We start from the raw sequence: 17,757 nt of genomic DNA, 5'->3' as shown, positions 1-17,757 counted from the left end.
CCATTCCTCTAGAGTCTGCTGGCATCACGAGGCTCTCGAGTGAAGCACGCTGGATTCCCTCAGCTCGCCCACCACACATCTGCCTACCAGCTTCCCTCAGCTTGTTGCAGATCCACCCGCCAGCTTCCCTCAGCTTTTCACAGATCTGCCCACTGGCTTCCCTCTGCTTGTCGCAGATCTGCCTGCTGGCTTCACCGAGTTCGCCACACATCCGCTTGCTGGCTCCCCATAGCCCAGCACAGTCCAGTCAGCCATTCCCAGTTGTAAGAAAAAGAGGCAGAAGAAGCTAGCTGTTCCCATGGCCTCCGCCTCACCCAATCCAGTGACTCTAGAGCCTTGTCCTGAGGCCACTGCCGTGCCTCCAGAGCCTGGAGACCCCAGTGAGACCACTGCTGTCCCTCGAGCCCATCTTCATCTTCGTCAGTGGTGTCTCCAGAGCTCATCCACGCTGCTTGTGCACCCTCGGCTTCTGGCCCAGAGAGGGTCTCTCTGCCCAAGCCCCAGACTTCCGGTCCAAGAAGGGCCACTTCTCCTGCACCTAACCCGGCAGCAGCCGTACTTCCAAAACCAGAATCAGATGTTACGGCTGTGCCCTGTTCACCCCCAGGTGCCCCATCCCCTGATGTCCCGCCAGCACCCGCCTCATCATCTCCTGACATCCTGCCGGTGCCCACCTCATTGTTTTCTGACGTCCTACGTGACGTCACTCCTGACGTCCCACTGGTGCCCACCTCATCATCTCCTGACACGTCACTGGCACCCACCTTATCTCCTGTCATTGCCCTGGTATCTCCAGACCTGGTCCTGCTCCGTGGGCTTCAGTTCAGTGGTCCGGAGGGGGTCCTGCCTCCCTGGGAAATTGGCCCAGAAGGACCCACAACTTACGTACTTCGCCCAGCTCCCTGAGGCTCAGAAGACTCCCTGGACTCCCATTGTTTCTGTCTGTTATGCCTCAGTTCCTATCCTGTCCAGCCTCTTCGTCTCTCCAGTGCTTCCTACTCCCGCCTCTGTTACCCCTCTACTTGTCCATCCTGTCCTGGTGTGACCTATTCTGTCTGTCTCTGTCACCACCTCTTCTCTTCCGTGGTCCCCGTTGAGGTCTAGTGTTTGTCCCTGGTGCTTGGTTGTGTCCCATGTTGCCCGTAGGTATGAACGTGTGAGTGTTCCCTGCGTTGGGCTGGCAGCCCATCCTGGTTTGTGCCCATAGCCCCGAGGATAGACTCTGGACCCCCTACAACCTGAATAGGACAAGTAGTTACAGAAAATGGATTGCTGTGTTATTATTATCATTTTATATTTTGTGTTTGGGTTTTTACATTTTTTCTTGCAAAGCACTCTGCGCACTCTGGCTTGAAGAGTGCTACATAAATAAAGTTTATTATTATGCTCATAATGCTAACTGGCTTTCGAAAACACCACCTATTTCAGTATTGGGCTTTTGCAATTTTGTGCATTGTTCATCTAAGCGAGTGCAACAGATATACCAACTAGAAAATATTCATAAATGCAGGGTAGTTTTGAAAAAGTGCAAAGGGCCTTTGAAGTCTTTATATTTATTTTGAAGTAAACACAAAAAGAGAAAGTGTGTCTCAGCACGCAGATCATCCATCCTATCAATCATACTTAAAATGATAGGTACCGATACGTAGAGCAACAAAGGGCAAGCGATCTTTTGACCTGACAAGGGTGCACAATTAGGAAATTAAAATTATAATCATCAATAATGCGACGAGAGGTAAAAACAGAATCGCACAGCCATTCAGGCCCATGTAGAGGATTGCAGTCAGCGGCACGGATATGCTCATGCAGCAGCCACTGCACGGTGGCCGTCTGGATAAAAGCCACGACCCAGCCAATCTCTCCACCTCTTTGCATAGCGTTACTGTGTCCTATCAGTGTTACTCAACTTCAGTGATGATCCTTATGCAACCTCTGCTCAATTATTTTGCCTGTAAAGCATATCTGAAGCAAAATCACAATTTACTGAACTTAAAAAAAAAAACTCTATTTGATGTTATTAACAGGACATCGCAGTAAATGATTCAACCTCATCAAATCAACGATCAATGATATTGGATCCTTCAAGCTATTGAGATAACTGTTTAGAGGGGCCTATTTCAATCGATAAAATACAAGGAAAAAAAGAAAAAATATATATTATCAATAGACCTTCCAGTACTGGCTTATGACACAGAGCCCAGTAAATTATTCAGTGAGGTAACTGGTTTTGGGTAAACCCAGGAACTTACACTGAGGATGTATTATTTAAGGGGGGGGCAGTTCAACACATTTGTCACGCAAAATGCTAAGAGTGTATTATGGCCGTCTTTCCTTGAAACGCTCACCGTTCAGCTGCTGTTCCATCATTTGGGTCATGGTGACACTTGACCAGACCAAAACATTGGCTACTATAAGGTTTGCATGTTTGCCATGTTTGGTGGTAGGGCTTGGGCTGGGGGGGCTGGGGGGGGCTGGGGGATGGAGGTATTGCTATCTTCAGGAGGCGTTCTCAGCTCTTCATCACTTTGTTGCTCAATTTGCTCCTTCTCTACACCTCAAGCTCAAAGCCCAACCCAACTTTGTGCCCCCCAGTATTAAAGTTTTTGCCATCGATCAGCGCAGAAAGGGTGAGCTTCACACCTGAACCGGGGAGGGAAAGTGAGAGAGAGGTTAATTTAGACCAATCGTACCATAATTAGTATTCTTAATAGCTATATATTGATTATCTTGCATCACTGACAGCTTCTTGGAAATTTTCCTCTGGGATAAATACCAGACACATCATCCATACAGACATTTTTAATAGTTTAAAAATAAAGTGGGATCAGGGCATCTTCGTCTGCTCAACAGAGGGTATTTTCACTGGTTCTGAAATAGCCAGTCTGGACTATGGTTCAGTTCAGTGGGAGAACCAGGGCCCACATTCAGCCCAGCACTGAGCCCACAGCTAATCTGCAGGTGATTAATTGTGCTCTAGGAAGCACCAGTTGGGCTCAGAGACCTGTACCTGGTTTTATTACAAAACTGTGAGTGAGGCATTACCTGGCCGCAGGCTATGCGTGTAGCCTACTCCAACTAAACTTGCGTTGTTAACTTTGGCCTGTAGGGGGTGGTAAAGAGAACATTATGCAATATATATTCATATATCCACATGATAAAACGCAGAATGAATGCATCAGCTAACCAGGGTTTGAATGTATAGCTTTTGGGCACACAGGCAGCATTAAAGACATTACCCAGAGTGCACTGGGGCTCACGTATCTGGAAGACACTCACCGACAGAGAGGTGTCCTGGTCCAGCTGGTACTTGCCAGCGATGCCGAACCGCGTGTTGTTGCTTCCGGCAGTCCAGGCCAGGCTGACCGCTGTCTCCAGTTTGTCGTTCACCTTCTGGTAGATGGAACCTCCGAATTCCGTACCTTCGTTCCTGGAATGAGAAACGGTCCCCATGAGGAGCCGGGATCCCCAGACCCCCCCGAGGAACCCCCTGTCACGCCACTCACACATTGGTGTGCAGCTGGAAGTCGCCGGCCTTGTAGCCCAGCGCAAAGTTGTTCTGGACCAGCTTGGACTTGGCTGTGTCGAAGGCCATCTGATAGCCCACCAGCCAGCCCTCGTAGCCCAGCACCGTGGCGGCGTGAACCGTGGGCCCAGCGAAGTCGAAGTCCACGTCGCAGCCCAGGTTCACGTACTCCCGCTTATAGCCGGCTTTCAGCTTGCCGCTCTTCTTGCTGGGGGGGGGGGGGAATAGGAGCGTTCTTACTGTGCCAGTCACACTGTCAATGAAATGCTGAATCCCAGAGCTCATGCCGCCTGCATTACCAGCCCTAAACACATTTAAATTCATGCTTTCCTAACACAGCTTACCAGGCACTAGGAAAGAACCCAAACGGTCAAAAACTTACCCTGTGTTTGGCACAAATGAGGTGTCAAAAGTCAGCTTCAAACCCTGAGCAAGCTGTAGTACGATTACAACAATAATTAAAAAGAATCTGTTAGCTTTGCAATACAGGTTGTATAGCAATTTTTATTTGAATCTGCCTGTTATTCACTGAGTTAAAGGAGAGGTACACTGATATGCCCTCAAGTCATATACGGCTGCAGACTCTCAGACCCCTTCCAGTTAAGGTGACACATGCACAGGGAACAAAAAAACAACGGTACTTTACCGGTTTCACAAGTTATCAAAGTGTAGATCATCTGTATAACGTTTGAAAAAAAATTCCTATGCATATATTTGTGCACGATCTTTGCTTCATAATTGTCAATCTATTTTAAATCTTAATGTTTAATATGTTTTAATTTTGTTTAATTTAAATTTAGTTTTTTGTGTTTTTTTTGCGTTTATGCATATAAATTAACACAACAAAAAACATGAATAACATTTTTTAATTGATATTGGCAGTTATCTATGATACTTTGTCAAAGTCCTGCATAGATATTTATTAATCTGGATATTAATTTAATTATTAGATTCTCAATCGTAAACAGTTTAATCCCGTTATAGTGGACTCACTTATAACTGAATATTGTCTATGACGGACGAAGCATCGGATATAGTGGACTCGCATATAACGGAATTTCGCTTATAACGGACAAACAATTTGGTCCCCCGGGCTGCTTTCAGGCTCTGCGTGGCGTGTCGGTGATATCCAGCGCAGATACGTACGTAGCCGGGATTATTAATAGTCACGCATCTGGTCAGGTAAAGTTGGATTACTACATGTACAATATAATAATCTATACCACAAGTGTGTCTGCCTAGGTGTGACATGAGTAAATGGTGTCCTGTAGTTGTCCTGTGTTCTGGGCATAAAGCAACTTTGGATATAACGGACTTTGGATATAATGGACTGTTTTGTCAGGTCCCTTGATGTCCGTTATAACTGGATTTTACTGTAATGTTTTGGAAACATTGTGTTATTCATTATGGATACGTAAAATACATTTACATCAAGTTTAAAATGGTACTGCAGCAATATCAATCATTTCAAACATGATGGTATTTATTGTTTTAATTTGTTCTCTTTTGCGTATGCGCAGTCCTAGGGTTGGCTTGAGAGTTGTGAATTGTTCAGCGCATTTGTGAGCTAGATGGATGAAGAGAGTGGTGGGCCTGAGAGTGGTGGGCCTGAGAGCGGCGGGCCTGAGAGCGGTGGGCCTGATAGTGGTGGGCCTGATAGTGGTGGGCCTGAGAGCAGTGGGCCTGAGAGCGGCGGGCCTGAGAGTGGTGGGCCTGAGAGTGGTGGGCCTGAGAGTGGTGGGCCTGATAGTGGTGGGCCTGAGAGCGGCGGGCCTGAGAGCGGTGGGCCTGATAGCGGTGGGCCTGAGAGTGGTGGGCCTGATAGCGGTGGGCCTGAGAGTGGTGGGCCTGAGAGTGGTGGGCCTGAGAATGGTGGGCCTGAGAGTGGCGGGCCTGAGAGCGGCGGGCCTGAGAGTGGTGGGCCTGAGAGTGGTGGGCCTGAGAGCGGTGGGCCTGAGAGCGGTGGGCCTGAGAGTGGTGGGCCTGAGAGCGGTGGGCCTGAGAGCGGTGGGCCTGATAGTGGTGGGCCTGAGAGCGGCACCAGCAGCCAGACACTACTCCCAACCTCAGTGAATTAAAGGGAGTGTAGGTTCCGGCTGGCTAACTCACCTGGTCCTCCAGGGTAATCTCGCTGGTCAGGGTATTGTCCGTGTTCCACTTCTGGCTGAAGCTGAGCCCCAAGTCAGGCAATTTGTACTTGGTTTCCAGGTTTCCAGTGGCCTTGCCAGTGTCTACGCTACTGGATCCAGAGGTAATGAACTCCTTAGACACAGAGACCCAAGGGGGGTGGGGGAGAGGTAGAAAAAGAGAGAGATTGCGCGATGCAGCGGGGTTCAAGTGAAGCGCAAGCAAGAGTAGAGACAAGGTCAGGAGGCAACAATGGAAGAGTGAAACAGAGGAGAAGGAGGTAAAAGAGGAGGGCAGCGAGGAGGGGGGCAAGAGACAAGAGACAAAAGAAATTAGGAGTGAATATAGCCCTGGTGAGCATAGCTACAGCTACAACACTGCATTGTGGGAAAGGCAGAAAGAGGCAGGCAGCGAGAGAGTGAGAGACAAGGAGAGAGAAAAAGGAAGAGAACAAAGGGGTAGAAAAGAGAATGAAGGAGAGAAAGAGTATAAAAACAACTGTTTTTCCTTCCTGTTTTCATTTCCAAAATAAGTCACTGTGTTGTGCAGATTGAATTCCACCCCCCCCCCCCTTCTAAGAAGAAGAGGCAGGCTTCAACAAACAAATACACTTTCACTTACTCATTTAATCATTCACTCACTCATTCAAACACTTTCATTCGCTCACTCATTCAATCATTCACACACCCATTCACTCACACTCAGTCATTCTTTCACTCAATCATTTGATCTGACACTCACTCATTCACACACTCACTCATTCAATCATTCAAACACTCGCTCATTCACTCACATGATCATTCTCTCACTCAATCACTTACTCTGACACTCACTCAGTCACTCACACTTACCATCTGACATCACGATCCAGAATGGAAGCAGGACAGGAAGACAAGTCAAAAGTTAAAGAAATTGACACACTCTCACATCATTATACCGCGAAGGTGCACAAATATGCCAAAAAAATGCAGGGTGAAAACAAACTGTGTGTTTTAAGACGACTCGCAAGCCTATCAGTCAGTGTGAGGTACCGCTGAGGTGAAGCACGTGACAGGCTTTCCACACACAGAAACGAACTCCTCTGGCACACTAACATCAGTCTGCTTTAGTTAAATTTCCAATTTTCTCAGGAAAAGAATCCCTGTTGCTAGAGACAGACAGAGACACAAACAGAGAGGTATAAAGCGAGAAACTAATAAAGCAGAATGTTAATTCTTTTATCGTTAATAATTAATGCAAATTGCTTTGGAAAAACAAACATTAACTTCCACTGCAATTAAACTGAATGAAAAACCGAAATCAGAGGTAGAGATGGACATCACAGAGAATGGAGAAGGCGTGTTGATTTCCCACAGGGAAACTGTGGGGGGGGCGTAATCTGCAATCAAGCTTCCCTGTTCAAAATGTCTGCAGCCCTCAAATTCAGCCCACATAAGACTGAGGAACAGAGGATGCTGGACCAGGCCAATGGATGGGGAAGATTTAACCATTTTACTACAGGGGCAACCAAAGTGTCAGATACACCCCAGTGTGACCAGTAACCCCACTGACCAAGAGCAAAACGGAAGTTCCAGAAATTCAAAGCTTACGAAGTTTCAGAGTTACACGGTGCCCACGATACTCATAATCAAACTAACGACATTTGCCCCTCCTGATTCTCAGATTTGACATTCGCGGTGTTGGTTATTCACAGGATGGCTGTGAACCATTAAACCGGAATATTTGTGGAACTTGCTAAAGCCAAAAATATAACAATACTTAAAATGATTTGGATCACATAAAATCATATCATATATAAATATTAGTAATACATAACGTTTGTTAGTGTACATACGTACTATCTTTGATGTCAGAACCCAGCCTCACATGTTAGCTGTCCCAGTGACTGTGGAATCTTTTGTTTCTTGCAGTAGCTTTTATAGTTTTCAATGCCGTTAATTTTGCATTTAAAGAACACTTAGCATCGTCTTAAAAAAAGGAGAAACCGTTTCTATGGTACGATTTACGCAGCAAGTTTTTATCACAATGAATTTTCCTTTGTATGTCTGAACATAGACTCAAAGATAATAGTTTTTTGTTTGTTCATCTAAAACGTGAAAAACGTCCATCACAGCCTAATGAGTTCAGAAAGGGTGGTTTGTCTGTAAGTAAAGGTTAGTCAGACTCGAGGGAAGTACTGCAGAATGACTTACGACCCCACTCTCCGACTTGGTCTTCAGGTCCAGCTTCACGAGCCCAAATCCTGGGGGAGAGATGGAGTATGGAGGAGACGAAAAAACAAGAACAGTGCAATGAGTTACGTTACGCCCGTAAACCAGAATGGAACACAAGAGAGTGCAGTGTCCATATCTCCATCATAAACAAGCAATGGAGACCTTTGCATGTCTAGTAGAGTCATACGCAATGTTTGATATTCAGCGGCTAGATGCCTGCAGGCCATCCTGTTAAACCTTCGATTTAGACTAGAATCCTGGATTAATTAGACTAGTTTTGGATGACAGACCAGTCAAACACGCTGCCTTGCACTCGTTGCTGATCACTGGGAATCGTCACCCACTGTCATATCAAACTGGTCACAATTTAAGACCCTGACTGGTCAATGTTTCTGCGGGGCCGCTAACCCGCATGTCCACCACACGCGCACCGGCAGTGGATGAACAACAGGTCAAGCAGCTGAAGGGGAAATCAAGCTGGCCGGCAACACAGAGAAGCAGCCGTATCATCGCACAAGATTTCAAGATTATAAACACAGACGGCAACAGGTCGCTATTAAGGGCAATAAATCCGGACGCATTATCGCAAACAAAACCTGATGCACGCCAGGCTTTCGATCGCAGCCTGCGAAACGCTGTATCCGCTGCACCACTTTTTCTGCGCAAACCGGCTCAGCGCCGCTGTGATGTTGGTTACTTACCATAGCCCTTGCTGAAGACATCCTTGGCAGATTTGCCCAGGTCAGAGTATGAGGGGGGGACAGCCATGATGTCTGTGACAGGACAGGTCGGGGGGATCAGTATCTGGCTCTGGGGGAAAAAAATGCAATATTCCTTCTTTTTCCTGAAAAACGGTCTCTATTTCTGACATCGAGACAAAAAGAGGCCACAGTCCGAAAGAAAGAGTCAGGATATATTAAGAATATATTGAATCCTCCTGAGTAGTTTAGCAGTCTAGCCATATTTCATCATGGCGCATGTTACAGGAATGCCACCATGTTCCGGTGCCCCTGCTGAAATCCGCGCCTCATAATGACGGTGGGTTTCCGCCCTATCCGTGTCACCTCTGTCCCCACCCATAGCAGATAACAAAACTGAACGGGCCACGTCACAAATATGGCCAAACTACACTGTCTGAGTAAGCGTCCACCTGACATGCGGTGATGTGAATAGTTTATGGGTTGCTGGCCTGTTAAGTTACTCTCATTGAGTACTACAATTAAACACCCTCAAATCCTTGACCTTCAACATCTGTATCTGTTTGTACCACCCATACAAAGATGTTATATTCTAAGAACCAGGCACTATTATAGTGCTTACGAGACAACACCTCAAGGCTCAATATTGCTGCCAAGATCAAGAAAATCAAGAATGCCAGTTCCCTATTTTATGGCTACTAGTCTCTGGTCCAGCAGTGCCGTGGAACGGGATGGTTTGTGCCAGACCTCAGCTCATCTTCTGACGTGTTACTTATGACTTGGGTGTGAGGTCAAATCGACTTGCAAATGACAACAGGGTGATCAATCAGACAATTTATGGAAGGAAAATTAAATCAACCTCAATTGCTTCTAGTTAAGCCTCTTAGAATAAAGCTCCGGGCTTCGCAGTTGGTGAGCAAAGTTTTCTCCTTAAGGAAGTCCTGTATTCCGCAGTGTCTGCGACAGGCAAACCAATTCCTTTAACACTGTGTACTACTTCAAACCGCGGAGATGTAATAATCCAGTCCCTTTTATTTTGGCCATTAACGGATGTTAATTAAAGGCTTTCACTGCCACAAAATTCCGGGACACATAAGGATCAATATCCGTAACCTGTACCGATGCTGGCCTGTTTAATTTTCATTCAACCACGTCCATCAGTCAGTCGTTTAACCTCACAGTCACTCGATCGGCATCGCGTTTCAGGCCTAAATCACCTGCAAACGAATGAATTTGCAGGACTTCGGCAGAGGTACAGTTCAATTACATTAAACGACTATACACTGGGTTTATTAAGATACAGAGACATTATCTTGCCAGAAATAATCCGGAGGACCTTGGTAAGACAAACACGAAAATTCAACACTATGTGCAGAAACAGCCAGTACAAGTGCGTTATAAGAACGAATATATTTCACAATTATGGCTACTATATATTTTAATCTCAATGCCATCGTCGCCAGCTTGTTTTGAAATTGCACATTCAGATCATAAAAGGACAAGTTTCGCTACTGCACATTCTAATTCTACGGACATCTGCTATTTATAGTTTTAGTTAATCGCATCCACAGTTTAATCTCGCCGAGAACAAGACCAGTTATCTCCACATGGTCATGTCATTGGGCTTGGACGATCGGAGGTGCAATAAGCCTCAAAAAAATCACCAAACCAGTCATGGGATTGAGAAATAAATGGTACCAAAATACATAAACCGCTTAAACATTTACTGATATAGGTACATTCAATTACGCCGGGCCTGTTATTGCACCTAAGATTGCAGAATTCAAAGCTAAAGTGTCCAGGAACACGCTCAAGAAATAATCTGCGCTTTAAGAGGAGAATCTTCTTTTTAAAAAACATTTTTCCCCACAGTCAGACTTAGCCGGATAGCCAGCGATCTTACCGCTTTTGTCCCGCAAAGGCAGCGCCTCCTTTTGCGTCACACGGTAGAGGACAAGGTCTACGGGAAGGAGAAACGGCGCGAGCGGCGTTCACTGAGCAGGCGCGTCCGGCAGCACGCGGCGCTGCGCGCTGCTGGTGCGACTACAAACACTGGCCGCAAATTTACTGTAATGATTATATTATAGGCTTATTTAATTTAGACAATAGTGGTGGAGAAATTCTATTAACTAAACATACAAATGAAATGCATGCTTTTGCACATGTTGATTTTGCTTTAATATGTATGGTTATTCAGTGCGGGTGTAGATAGGCCTATTTTTTTAAGAATATTTTGATCTTTACACCATGCAATTATTTTTAAAAATCAGACGGAAGATTTTCCTTACGTTATGTACATGTTCTATTTAAAGGGTGATCTGGGCGTGTCGACAGACAGACGTGAATTTCAGGGGACTGATTTGTGGCTCTGTTACACCCAGAGCTTGTACAGCAAAATCCTAACGTATTATATGAAAAAAATATATATAATAAAATGTATCGTTCATAGGATAAGTGTAATTTAAACTAAAAAGTGATATAAGCACGGAAAATGTACGGATTTGTTCAACGTCAATGTGTTATTAAGTTAAAATTTGCATTTTTGTACTGTTCCACTTCCACTATACGTTTGTGAAGAGTATTTTCATTCCGGTGGGGAACGCATTTCCCTCGCTTCCTCTCGCGATTCAAAGACTGGCATTTGAGCCGAACGCCTACCAAATTGCCCATCATTTATGAACGTGAACGTGCGCATTTATATTCCCTGCGATGGGCTGCTATCCCGTCCAAGGCGTACATCAGCACTGCACCCTGTGCTGCCTGAGATAGGCTCCACGCCCCCGACACCCTGACCGTGATAAATGGTTGGAAGATGAACGAATTGTTGTTAATTATCTTGTATATTAACCATTCATATTAAATGGAACATGTACACTGCTGTTAGTGTTTAAAGCAACAAAATGTCAACAATATATATCATATATCTCCACCAGAGGTCGCCACACACCAAAGAGTACTTTTTCCACGTAATGTTTATTGTTAAGGACTTGACATATATCTTTTGGGGTTTTTGTTCTGCAAGCAAATTTATCATGCTTAAGGCACTTGAACAAGACACTTTTACAGCATGTTTAGTGTTAAAGTTGAAAACATTTGACTATTTCTTAACCACCTGTTACAATGGCTCTTACAGTTGTTCTTTAAAAAGGAGGACTTCGTTTAAATGTCTCTGGCCTGCAATGCATCATTCCAATTCAGTTCTTTTGTATAGTTTTTACTGTATCAGGACATGAACTATAGTTGATTTTGATATTTGCCAATACGTTGTCCTGCACTTTCCAACATGTCTTCAGACAACCCAATCACAGGCTGAAAGCCTTGTATTGATCTTAGGGAAAAGTTAAAGCACAAGGCAGGGGAATACCCTGGATGGGAGACCTCTGAATCACAGGTCACACACAAACTGGACAATTTAGAGGCACCAGTTGACCAATTCATGACAAATTAAGAATGTAAACTCCACACACACACACACATTTATATTTACAGTATATGGCAGACTTAGCCAGAGCAATTTACAAGTGTTTAAAAGTCTCATCAGTGAATACATTCTGGTACTGGTTCAATAGAACCCAGTTAAGAATACTATCACTCTAAAAAATTCTGTTGTCAAGTAATACATTTTTTTAAGAAGAGTATAATCCTAGAAGTGCTAATCCAAGTCCCTCCGAAAGAGGAAGGTGTTTAGTTGTTGTTTGAAGGCACCCAGTGACTCAGCTGTTCGAACATCTAGGGGAAGTTCATTCCACCACTTAGGTGCCAAAGCAGAGAAGGGTCTAAGTAAACGTCTTCCTCTAACACACATTGGCGTACCTATTTAAATGGGGACCATCCATTCATTTCTGTGGGAAAAACCCTAATCCCAATCACGACACCCTTAACCCCTACTTAGCCTGAACCTTAACCACCGGTAACTAATCAAAATACAAGATTTTTGGTGTCATTGGCATCATTTTTACTTTTTTGATTGCTGTCACAGATTTTTTATAAAATTGAGCTTATCCAAATGGGGACCTGAAAAATGTCCCCAAAAGAAAGCAAGTGTCAGGTTTTACCGCACTTTGGGGACATTTTGGTACCCAAATGTGATCTATGCAAACACACACACACACACACACACACACACACAGCAGTGCCTGATTCAAAACCCCAACCCCGGAGGTGTGAAACAGCATCGGTCCTCGCTGAGCCGCCTGTATTTTGAACTATATGATATCAAATATTAATTCTGTCTCACCAGTTTCATTAAACATGTAAGTTGCTTGACTAGTGCCTGAAATGCAGTCTGAGTAAAGTCTCCGGGCAGAGCCACTCCTGCTCTTCGGCACACTGGACCACGGGAGGTTTCTGACTCGCCTCTGCTTGGGCTGATTCATCAGCACCTTTGTGTTGTGAAGACTCGCTGCCAACCTTCCCCTCAGGACAGGACCATACCAGTGCGTTTACTGGAGCCTAGTGCTCTCTCTCTCTCTTCCCAGTTTCTTATTTATACATGATATTTTTCCTCTTAATGCACGACGGCACTTAGTTCAGTCCCTGACACATTTGCTGTTAAAATTAAATGGTCAGGATGTATTTCAAATCCAACACCTTTGATCCAAGCCCCCTGTTACCCCCCCCCCCCCCCCCCCAAAAAAAAAAAAAAAAAAAAACATGATCAGGCAATGGAGACTCTGAACCTCCTATCCCACCACTCCCCCCACCCCCACAGAGCCTAACATCCCGGTGACTCGCCCCGCTGACTCACCGCAGCCTGCCTGGCTCCTGGGCTCCGGGGGTGGGTCGTAATAAGGTAATCACAGAGAAATCGTGTCGCCACCAGATATACAAATAATTTGGAATGTTGGGGTCACATGACCCAACTGACCCTTCTGACAGTTAGCCACATCAGCAAGGGGCTCATTAAAAGCAAAAATGATACATATTTCAGCCATTGTGGGTACAGTATAAAAGGACAATTACACTGTATGTTTGTTCAAACTAACCACTTAACATAATTCCCGGGAAACTGCACTTAAGACTGCCTTACCTGACTTAATCATTCTCTGTCACATCACTTTACCCCCAGCTACCACCTCTGTGCTTCGCACCATCTGCAGCAAATGGCCCCATTTATGACATTCGTGTTTTTCCCCCAGTGGCTCTTTGTTTCTGTATATCTGAGCATGACTGGTGAATCTTTGCGGCTCTGAACAGTGTGAATATGGAAAAACAACACAGGCATACAGAATCACATGCAGACCTATAAAAAATAAATTCGTTTAGCAGGGATAGAGTATTGATTTAAGGAGGGCTTTACTGGCATGCGGAGCTACGTAATTATGCTTAATTTCATCATGATTATATCCTGCAGCTACAGGCTGTCATTGTGAGCAGCTTCAGAGCTGGGCACATAGACTGGGACCCCTCTGCCCGCCTTCAAAGGCAGAGTTTCTACGCCCGGTTTCCAGGCACACGCCACTACCTTACCATACCACCGCAGGGTAAACAATGTGGTCGTCATACCAACCTGGGCGCAGGGCCTGCTCTGTACAAACAGCTCCCCCGGCATAGCCCGCAGCGAGCGGGTGGCTCTCGACAGAACATGGGCTGTGGAGGAAGGGGATGGAGGGTTAGGGTTATGGAGTGAGCTGGCTGTAGGACTGAGACCTAAAGGAATTGGATTGAAATGATCCCAACGTGCAGTAAAGGATTACTAAGGTACGCTGTCTGAAAAAAGGGTACAGTTTTGTTCCTCAAGGTACAAACAACATTAATGTACCCCCAATGGTACAAAATGTGCATCAGAGTCGTTTACCAGAGTACTTTATATTACACTAAAAGGTACCTACAGTTAGGATACAGTCCACAGGCCCTTGAAGGTACAGCCCCAGGCACAAGTAATTGTACCTTCAAAGATACAACTTGGTACTTTTTTTCTGACAATGTACAGGTCAGAATAAACTTTGGGTGACAAGGTTAATCAATTCGGAATACATTCAGTCCTCTTGTAGTGATCGATTAAAGTTATGCTGTTGTACTTTTCTCACAGTTCTTTGTGATTTTCAGTACTTTATCCTGTTGCCAACACGAGCCTACACAATTTCAAAGAGTGAATATATCCATAACAGTCTGGCTTTCCTCGAGACGACCCTTACAAATTTCGGGACAGTTCAAGTCTCACCCATAAAGCAGGCGGATTGTTCCGTTTCTCCTGACTACAAACTAAAACCTGTCCAATGAAAACACGGCGATGCAAGATGCCAGGTTATTTCTCAGAGCAAGATGCATTCCAGCAATAAAAATATGGTTTTCGAAAACATTACACTTAAACCTATAAAGAAATTCCCCAGAGAAGCAGAGGGAAAACTGGACTTTGAAAAAAAAAAAAAAGTTCCTTCCTGTCTCAAGACACAACAAATAAAATAATCTTTCCCAAGCGCTTTCACCTCTTCATATACACATTAAAAGAATAGAATAGTTCTCAGTGGGCGCCTGAGGAAACCCTTTCTGTCACGATTTCTTTCATCCCAAGACACTCAGAGAAAAAGTTTTCGGCACAAGAGGACCCACCGGAGGTTTGAAATTGATACCAGGACTCAGAAACACCCCCTCGTCCATTTCTGCAGTCGGTGTAATTCATGACATCTGTTCTCACCACAAGCAAACATCACTGCCATTCCGTAAAAAAATAAATAAATAAATAAAACTCTGCCCTTTAAGGAATTTATCTCCTTTCTCGTAAACATTACGATCTTAAGCGCTCTAACGGAGATATACCGCCCGCACTAAACAAGCAGAGGAATTAACGGGGCACAAGATCCCCAATAAATACGAGGCAACCAAAATCAGCCGCTTGGCGCGTACACTTCATAACAATGTATTTTACGGCCTCTCAGACGTTACTCGTTAAATGTTGCTTTTTTCCCCATTTATGTGTAATTTGTTGAGTTTCACTGAACATTTTTGGTTTGAGTCAAACACGTCTGAGGTTTCTAAATTAAACCAACAATTGTACACCGAGAAGAAAGATCTTCTAGCATTCATTTTCGTATCGGATTCGAACCTTGGTTAATTTGACATTTTTGTTCTTTCGTTTGGTTCTGCTCATTTTTTGAAAGCTTTTCTTCGCATGTCACTAAACGAAAAAAAGATCTTCAGTTCTTGAATCACCTTTAATCATCACTCCTGCAATTCATTTTGGCAAATATAGATTCCAAAAAGCATCCATCCATCCATCCATTGCAGATTCGCCATGAACTAAACACATGATCGCACTAGTCCATTACCAATCTAGTATGTTGCCATGTTCAGGTGCGTAATGGTCGCTCTTTCACCCACCCGTGGGACCAGTGAGACCAGCTGATCTCAGTACTAGGTTTACCTTTATATCCGCAACTGTCCCAACAGCCAACACCTCACCTGCACAGGGTACCTCGTAACGACGTCGCAGCAATACGTTCGTTTTTACGAGGGTTGCGTTGATATGAAGTGACAGGCAACGACTTAACCGATTTTACAGCTCGATTTTTTTTACAGGAGCAATGCACCCGAAGTGTGTTTTTTTCCAGCACACACTAGCAGGATGTCTCCAAGGATCTTGACCAGGCAAACTGAGACTTATGCTCTCACGATCTAGTGCCTTCTGGGGGTTTTCCTGCCCCAGATACAAATATGGTATTGTTCAACTCCAGCGAAGCACGTAAAAATACCGAAATCATCAGTGCAGTACCTTCACAATAACATAAGCCGTTTCCAGGCAGCTGGTTTCCATTCAATAAACAAAAGATATTCTACTACCATGTTAATTTTATTACCCATTGCAGAAAGATCTTTTTCAGATTATCTGAACTTTTGTTTAAGTCGATTCAAGAAAATTGACATTTCTGTCAATATTATTTACGCGCTAATGCAACATACAACTTTGACATGATGTTCTTACTACCTGGGCTGGTTTGGTGTCTAGGGAATCCTCTGCCTTACGGCTGGCTTCGGGTGACCGTACAGGCATCACCAATAGTCTAAGGGCCATCGGTCAAGAATTACAAATCAGTGGATGAATATTTTATTGAAGAAAGGAAAACACTGTGTAAACAGATTGATTTGTGATTTAATGTTTTGTGACGACATGCGGACACTGATCATGCAGCGTTACCTGTTTTAGTAACAAATTCCCTTCACTAACAATTCCGGTGATTCATCTGTTTTTCGTTTGTTGGCAATGTCCAGTTTTCTACCAGTTCTATGCTCACAAACGCAAATGTTTCTTGGTACAAATACTAAATGCATAATCCGTAACGTATTACCACACAATACATTCCCTCAGGTAAACACGATGTCCTGCAACACTATACATCAACAGTTAAGTCCTTACAGTAGCATGCGGTTCTCGTTCTTGTGGTAGGCTATTCCAAAACGTTGCAGGTTTAATTCTATTAACAAACCCACTTGGAACCGTAGCTTCAACAACGTTAGATTTAGCACGGCTACAATTAAATCGTTCGTGCAAAAATGTTGTCATATAAGCGTGCCGTTCCTGTCGATTTTGCTTTGTGTTACGGACGTAGCTTTGCATAAAGAACCAATTTAAGGAGATGGATATTTGCCCAGAAGGTTGTTAGTTCATATCCCTGCTTCAGTTTTTGTGCCAAAGTGGTCAGTTGTACTAACTCCAACTATTTTGAACGATAACAGCGCATACAGTTAAGTAAATATGTCATGTCTAATAATTAATCTAACATTATAGTCAATCATTAATCTATTATCGGCCATTATATCATCGACATTAATGCACTGCAAATTCCAAAATGTCATAGACGTAAATAACGTGCAGGTAGACCTACAATTTTTCGAAGTTTGATACTATGCTTAATTACATTTCATAAATATGTTTTTTAATCTATGTATTGCAGTAATAGATGGGAACTTTAAACGGACGAAAACAATAATTATAGCTTAGGAATTCACAGCAGCTGTTAAATACGGACAGGATTTCACACATTACAATCGAGTATGTTCATAAAACGATGCACTAGCTTTTGGCGCCGTCGCCCGCTACACAGCAGGTGTCTACAACGGGACTTAAAAGAGAATGAACTAAAGAGTAAGTGATTACCCGCCCCTGGAGACGATGACAGCAGAGCCGCGTGTGCGCACTGCCAGCAACGCGCCGAGGATCGCAAAGCGCCTGCAAGTAAAAGCGGGACATCTACTCCGC

At 44.3% G+C, this 17,757-nt stretch overlaps 1 protein-coding gene across 4 annotated transcripts; it reads right to left on the bottom strand.

Annotated features, from left to right (window-relative positions):
* Positions 1–1,537: 1,537 nt before the first annotated feature.
* LOC111842143 (non-selective voltage-gated ion channel VDAC2-like) lies at positions 1,538–17,749 on the bottom strand. Of its 4 annotated transcripts, none has more exons than XM_023808468.2 (10): positions 17,656–17,749; positions 14,071–14,150; positions 8,565–8,673; positions 7,843–7,892; positions 5,633–5,785; positions 3,906–3,958; positions 3,504–3,731; positions 3,277–3,427; positions 3,043–3,100; positions 1,538–2,640 (listed from the first exon to the last, which is right to left on the bottom strand). In XM_023808468.2, exons 2-10 carry the CDS (start codon positions 14,110–14,112, stop codon positions 2,549–2,551), a joined length of 936 nt encoding a protein of 311 aa, XP_023664236.2. In that variant the 5' UTR covers positions 14,113–14,150; positions 17,656–17,749; the 3' UTR covers positions 1,538–2,548. The 4 variants fall into 4 exon arrangements, with proteins under 4 accessions (XP_023664236.2, XP_072570340.1, XP_072570341.1 ...); XM_072714239.1 differs by lacking the exon at positions 17,656–17,749 and adding an exon at positions 15,963–16,122; XM_072714240.1 differs by lacking the exons at positions 14,071–14,150; positions 17,656–17,749 and adding an exon at positions 10,465–10,606.
* Between the last annotated feature and the right edge of the window lie 8 nt (positions 17,750–17,757).

Source organism: Paramormyrops kingsleyae, chromosome 7 (genome assembly GCF_048594095.1).
Source record: "Paramormyrops kingsleyae isolate MSU_618 chromosome 7, PKINGS_0.4, whole genome shotgun sequence".
Taxonomy (NCBI): Eukaryota; Metazoa; Chordata; class Actinopteri; order Osteoglossiformes; family Mormyridae; genus Paramormyrops; species Paramormyrops kingsleyae.
The sequence above is the reverse complement of the archived record's forward strand: the minus strand, read 5'-3'. Positions and strand labels throughout refer to the sequence as shown.

Bases quoted from the DNA above. Each gene is read 5' to 3' on its own strand.
- LOC111842143 (XM_023808468.2), bottom strand. From the start codon at position 14,112: ATGCCGGGGGAGCTGTTTGTACAGAGCAGGCCCTGCGCCCAG. The intron at 8,674-14,070 runs GTTGGTATGACG...TTTTTCCCCCAG, and splicing joins AGAGCAGGCCCTGCGCCCAG to AGCCAGATACTGATCCCCCC. The intron at 3,959-5,632 runs GTGAGTTAGCCA...ATCGTACTACAG, and splicing joins AGATTACCCTGGAGGACCAG to CTTGCTCAGGGTTTGAAGCT.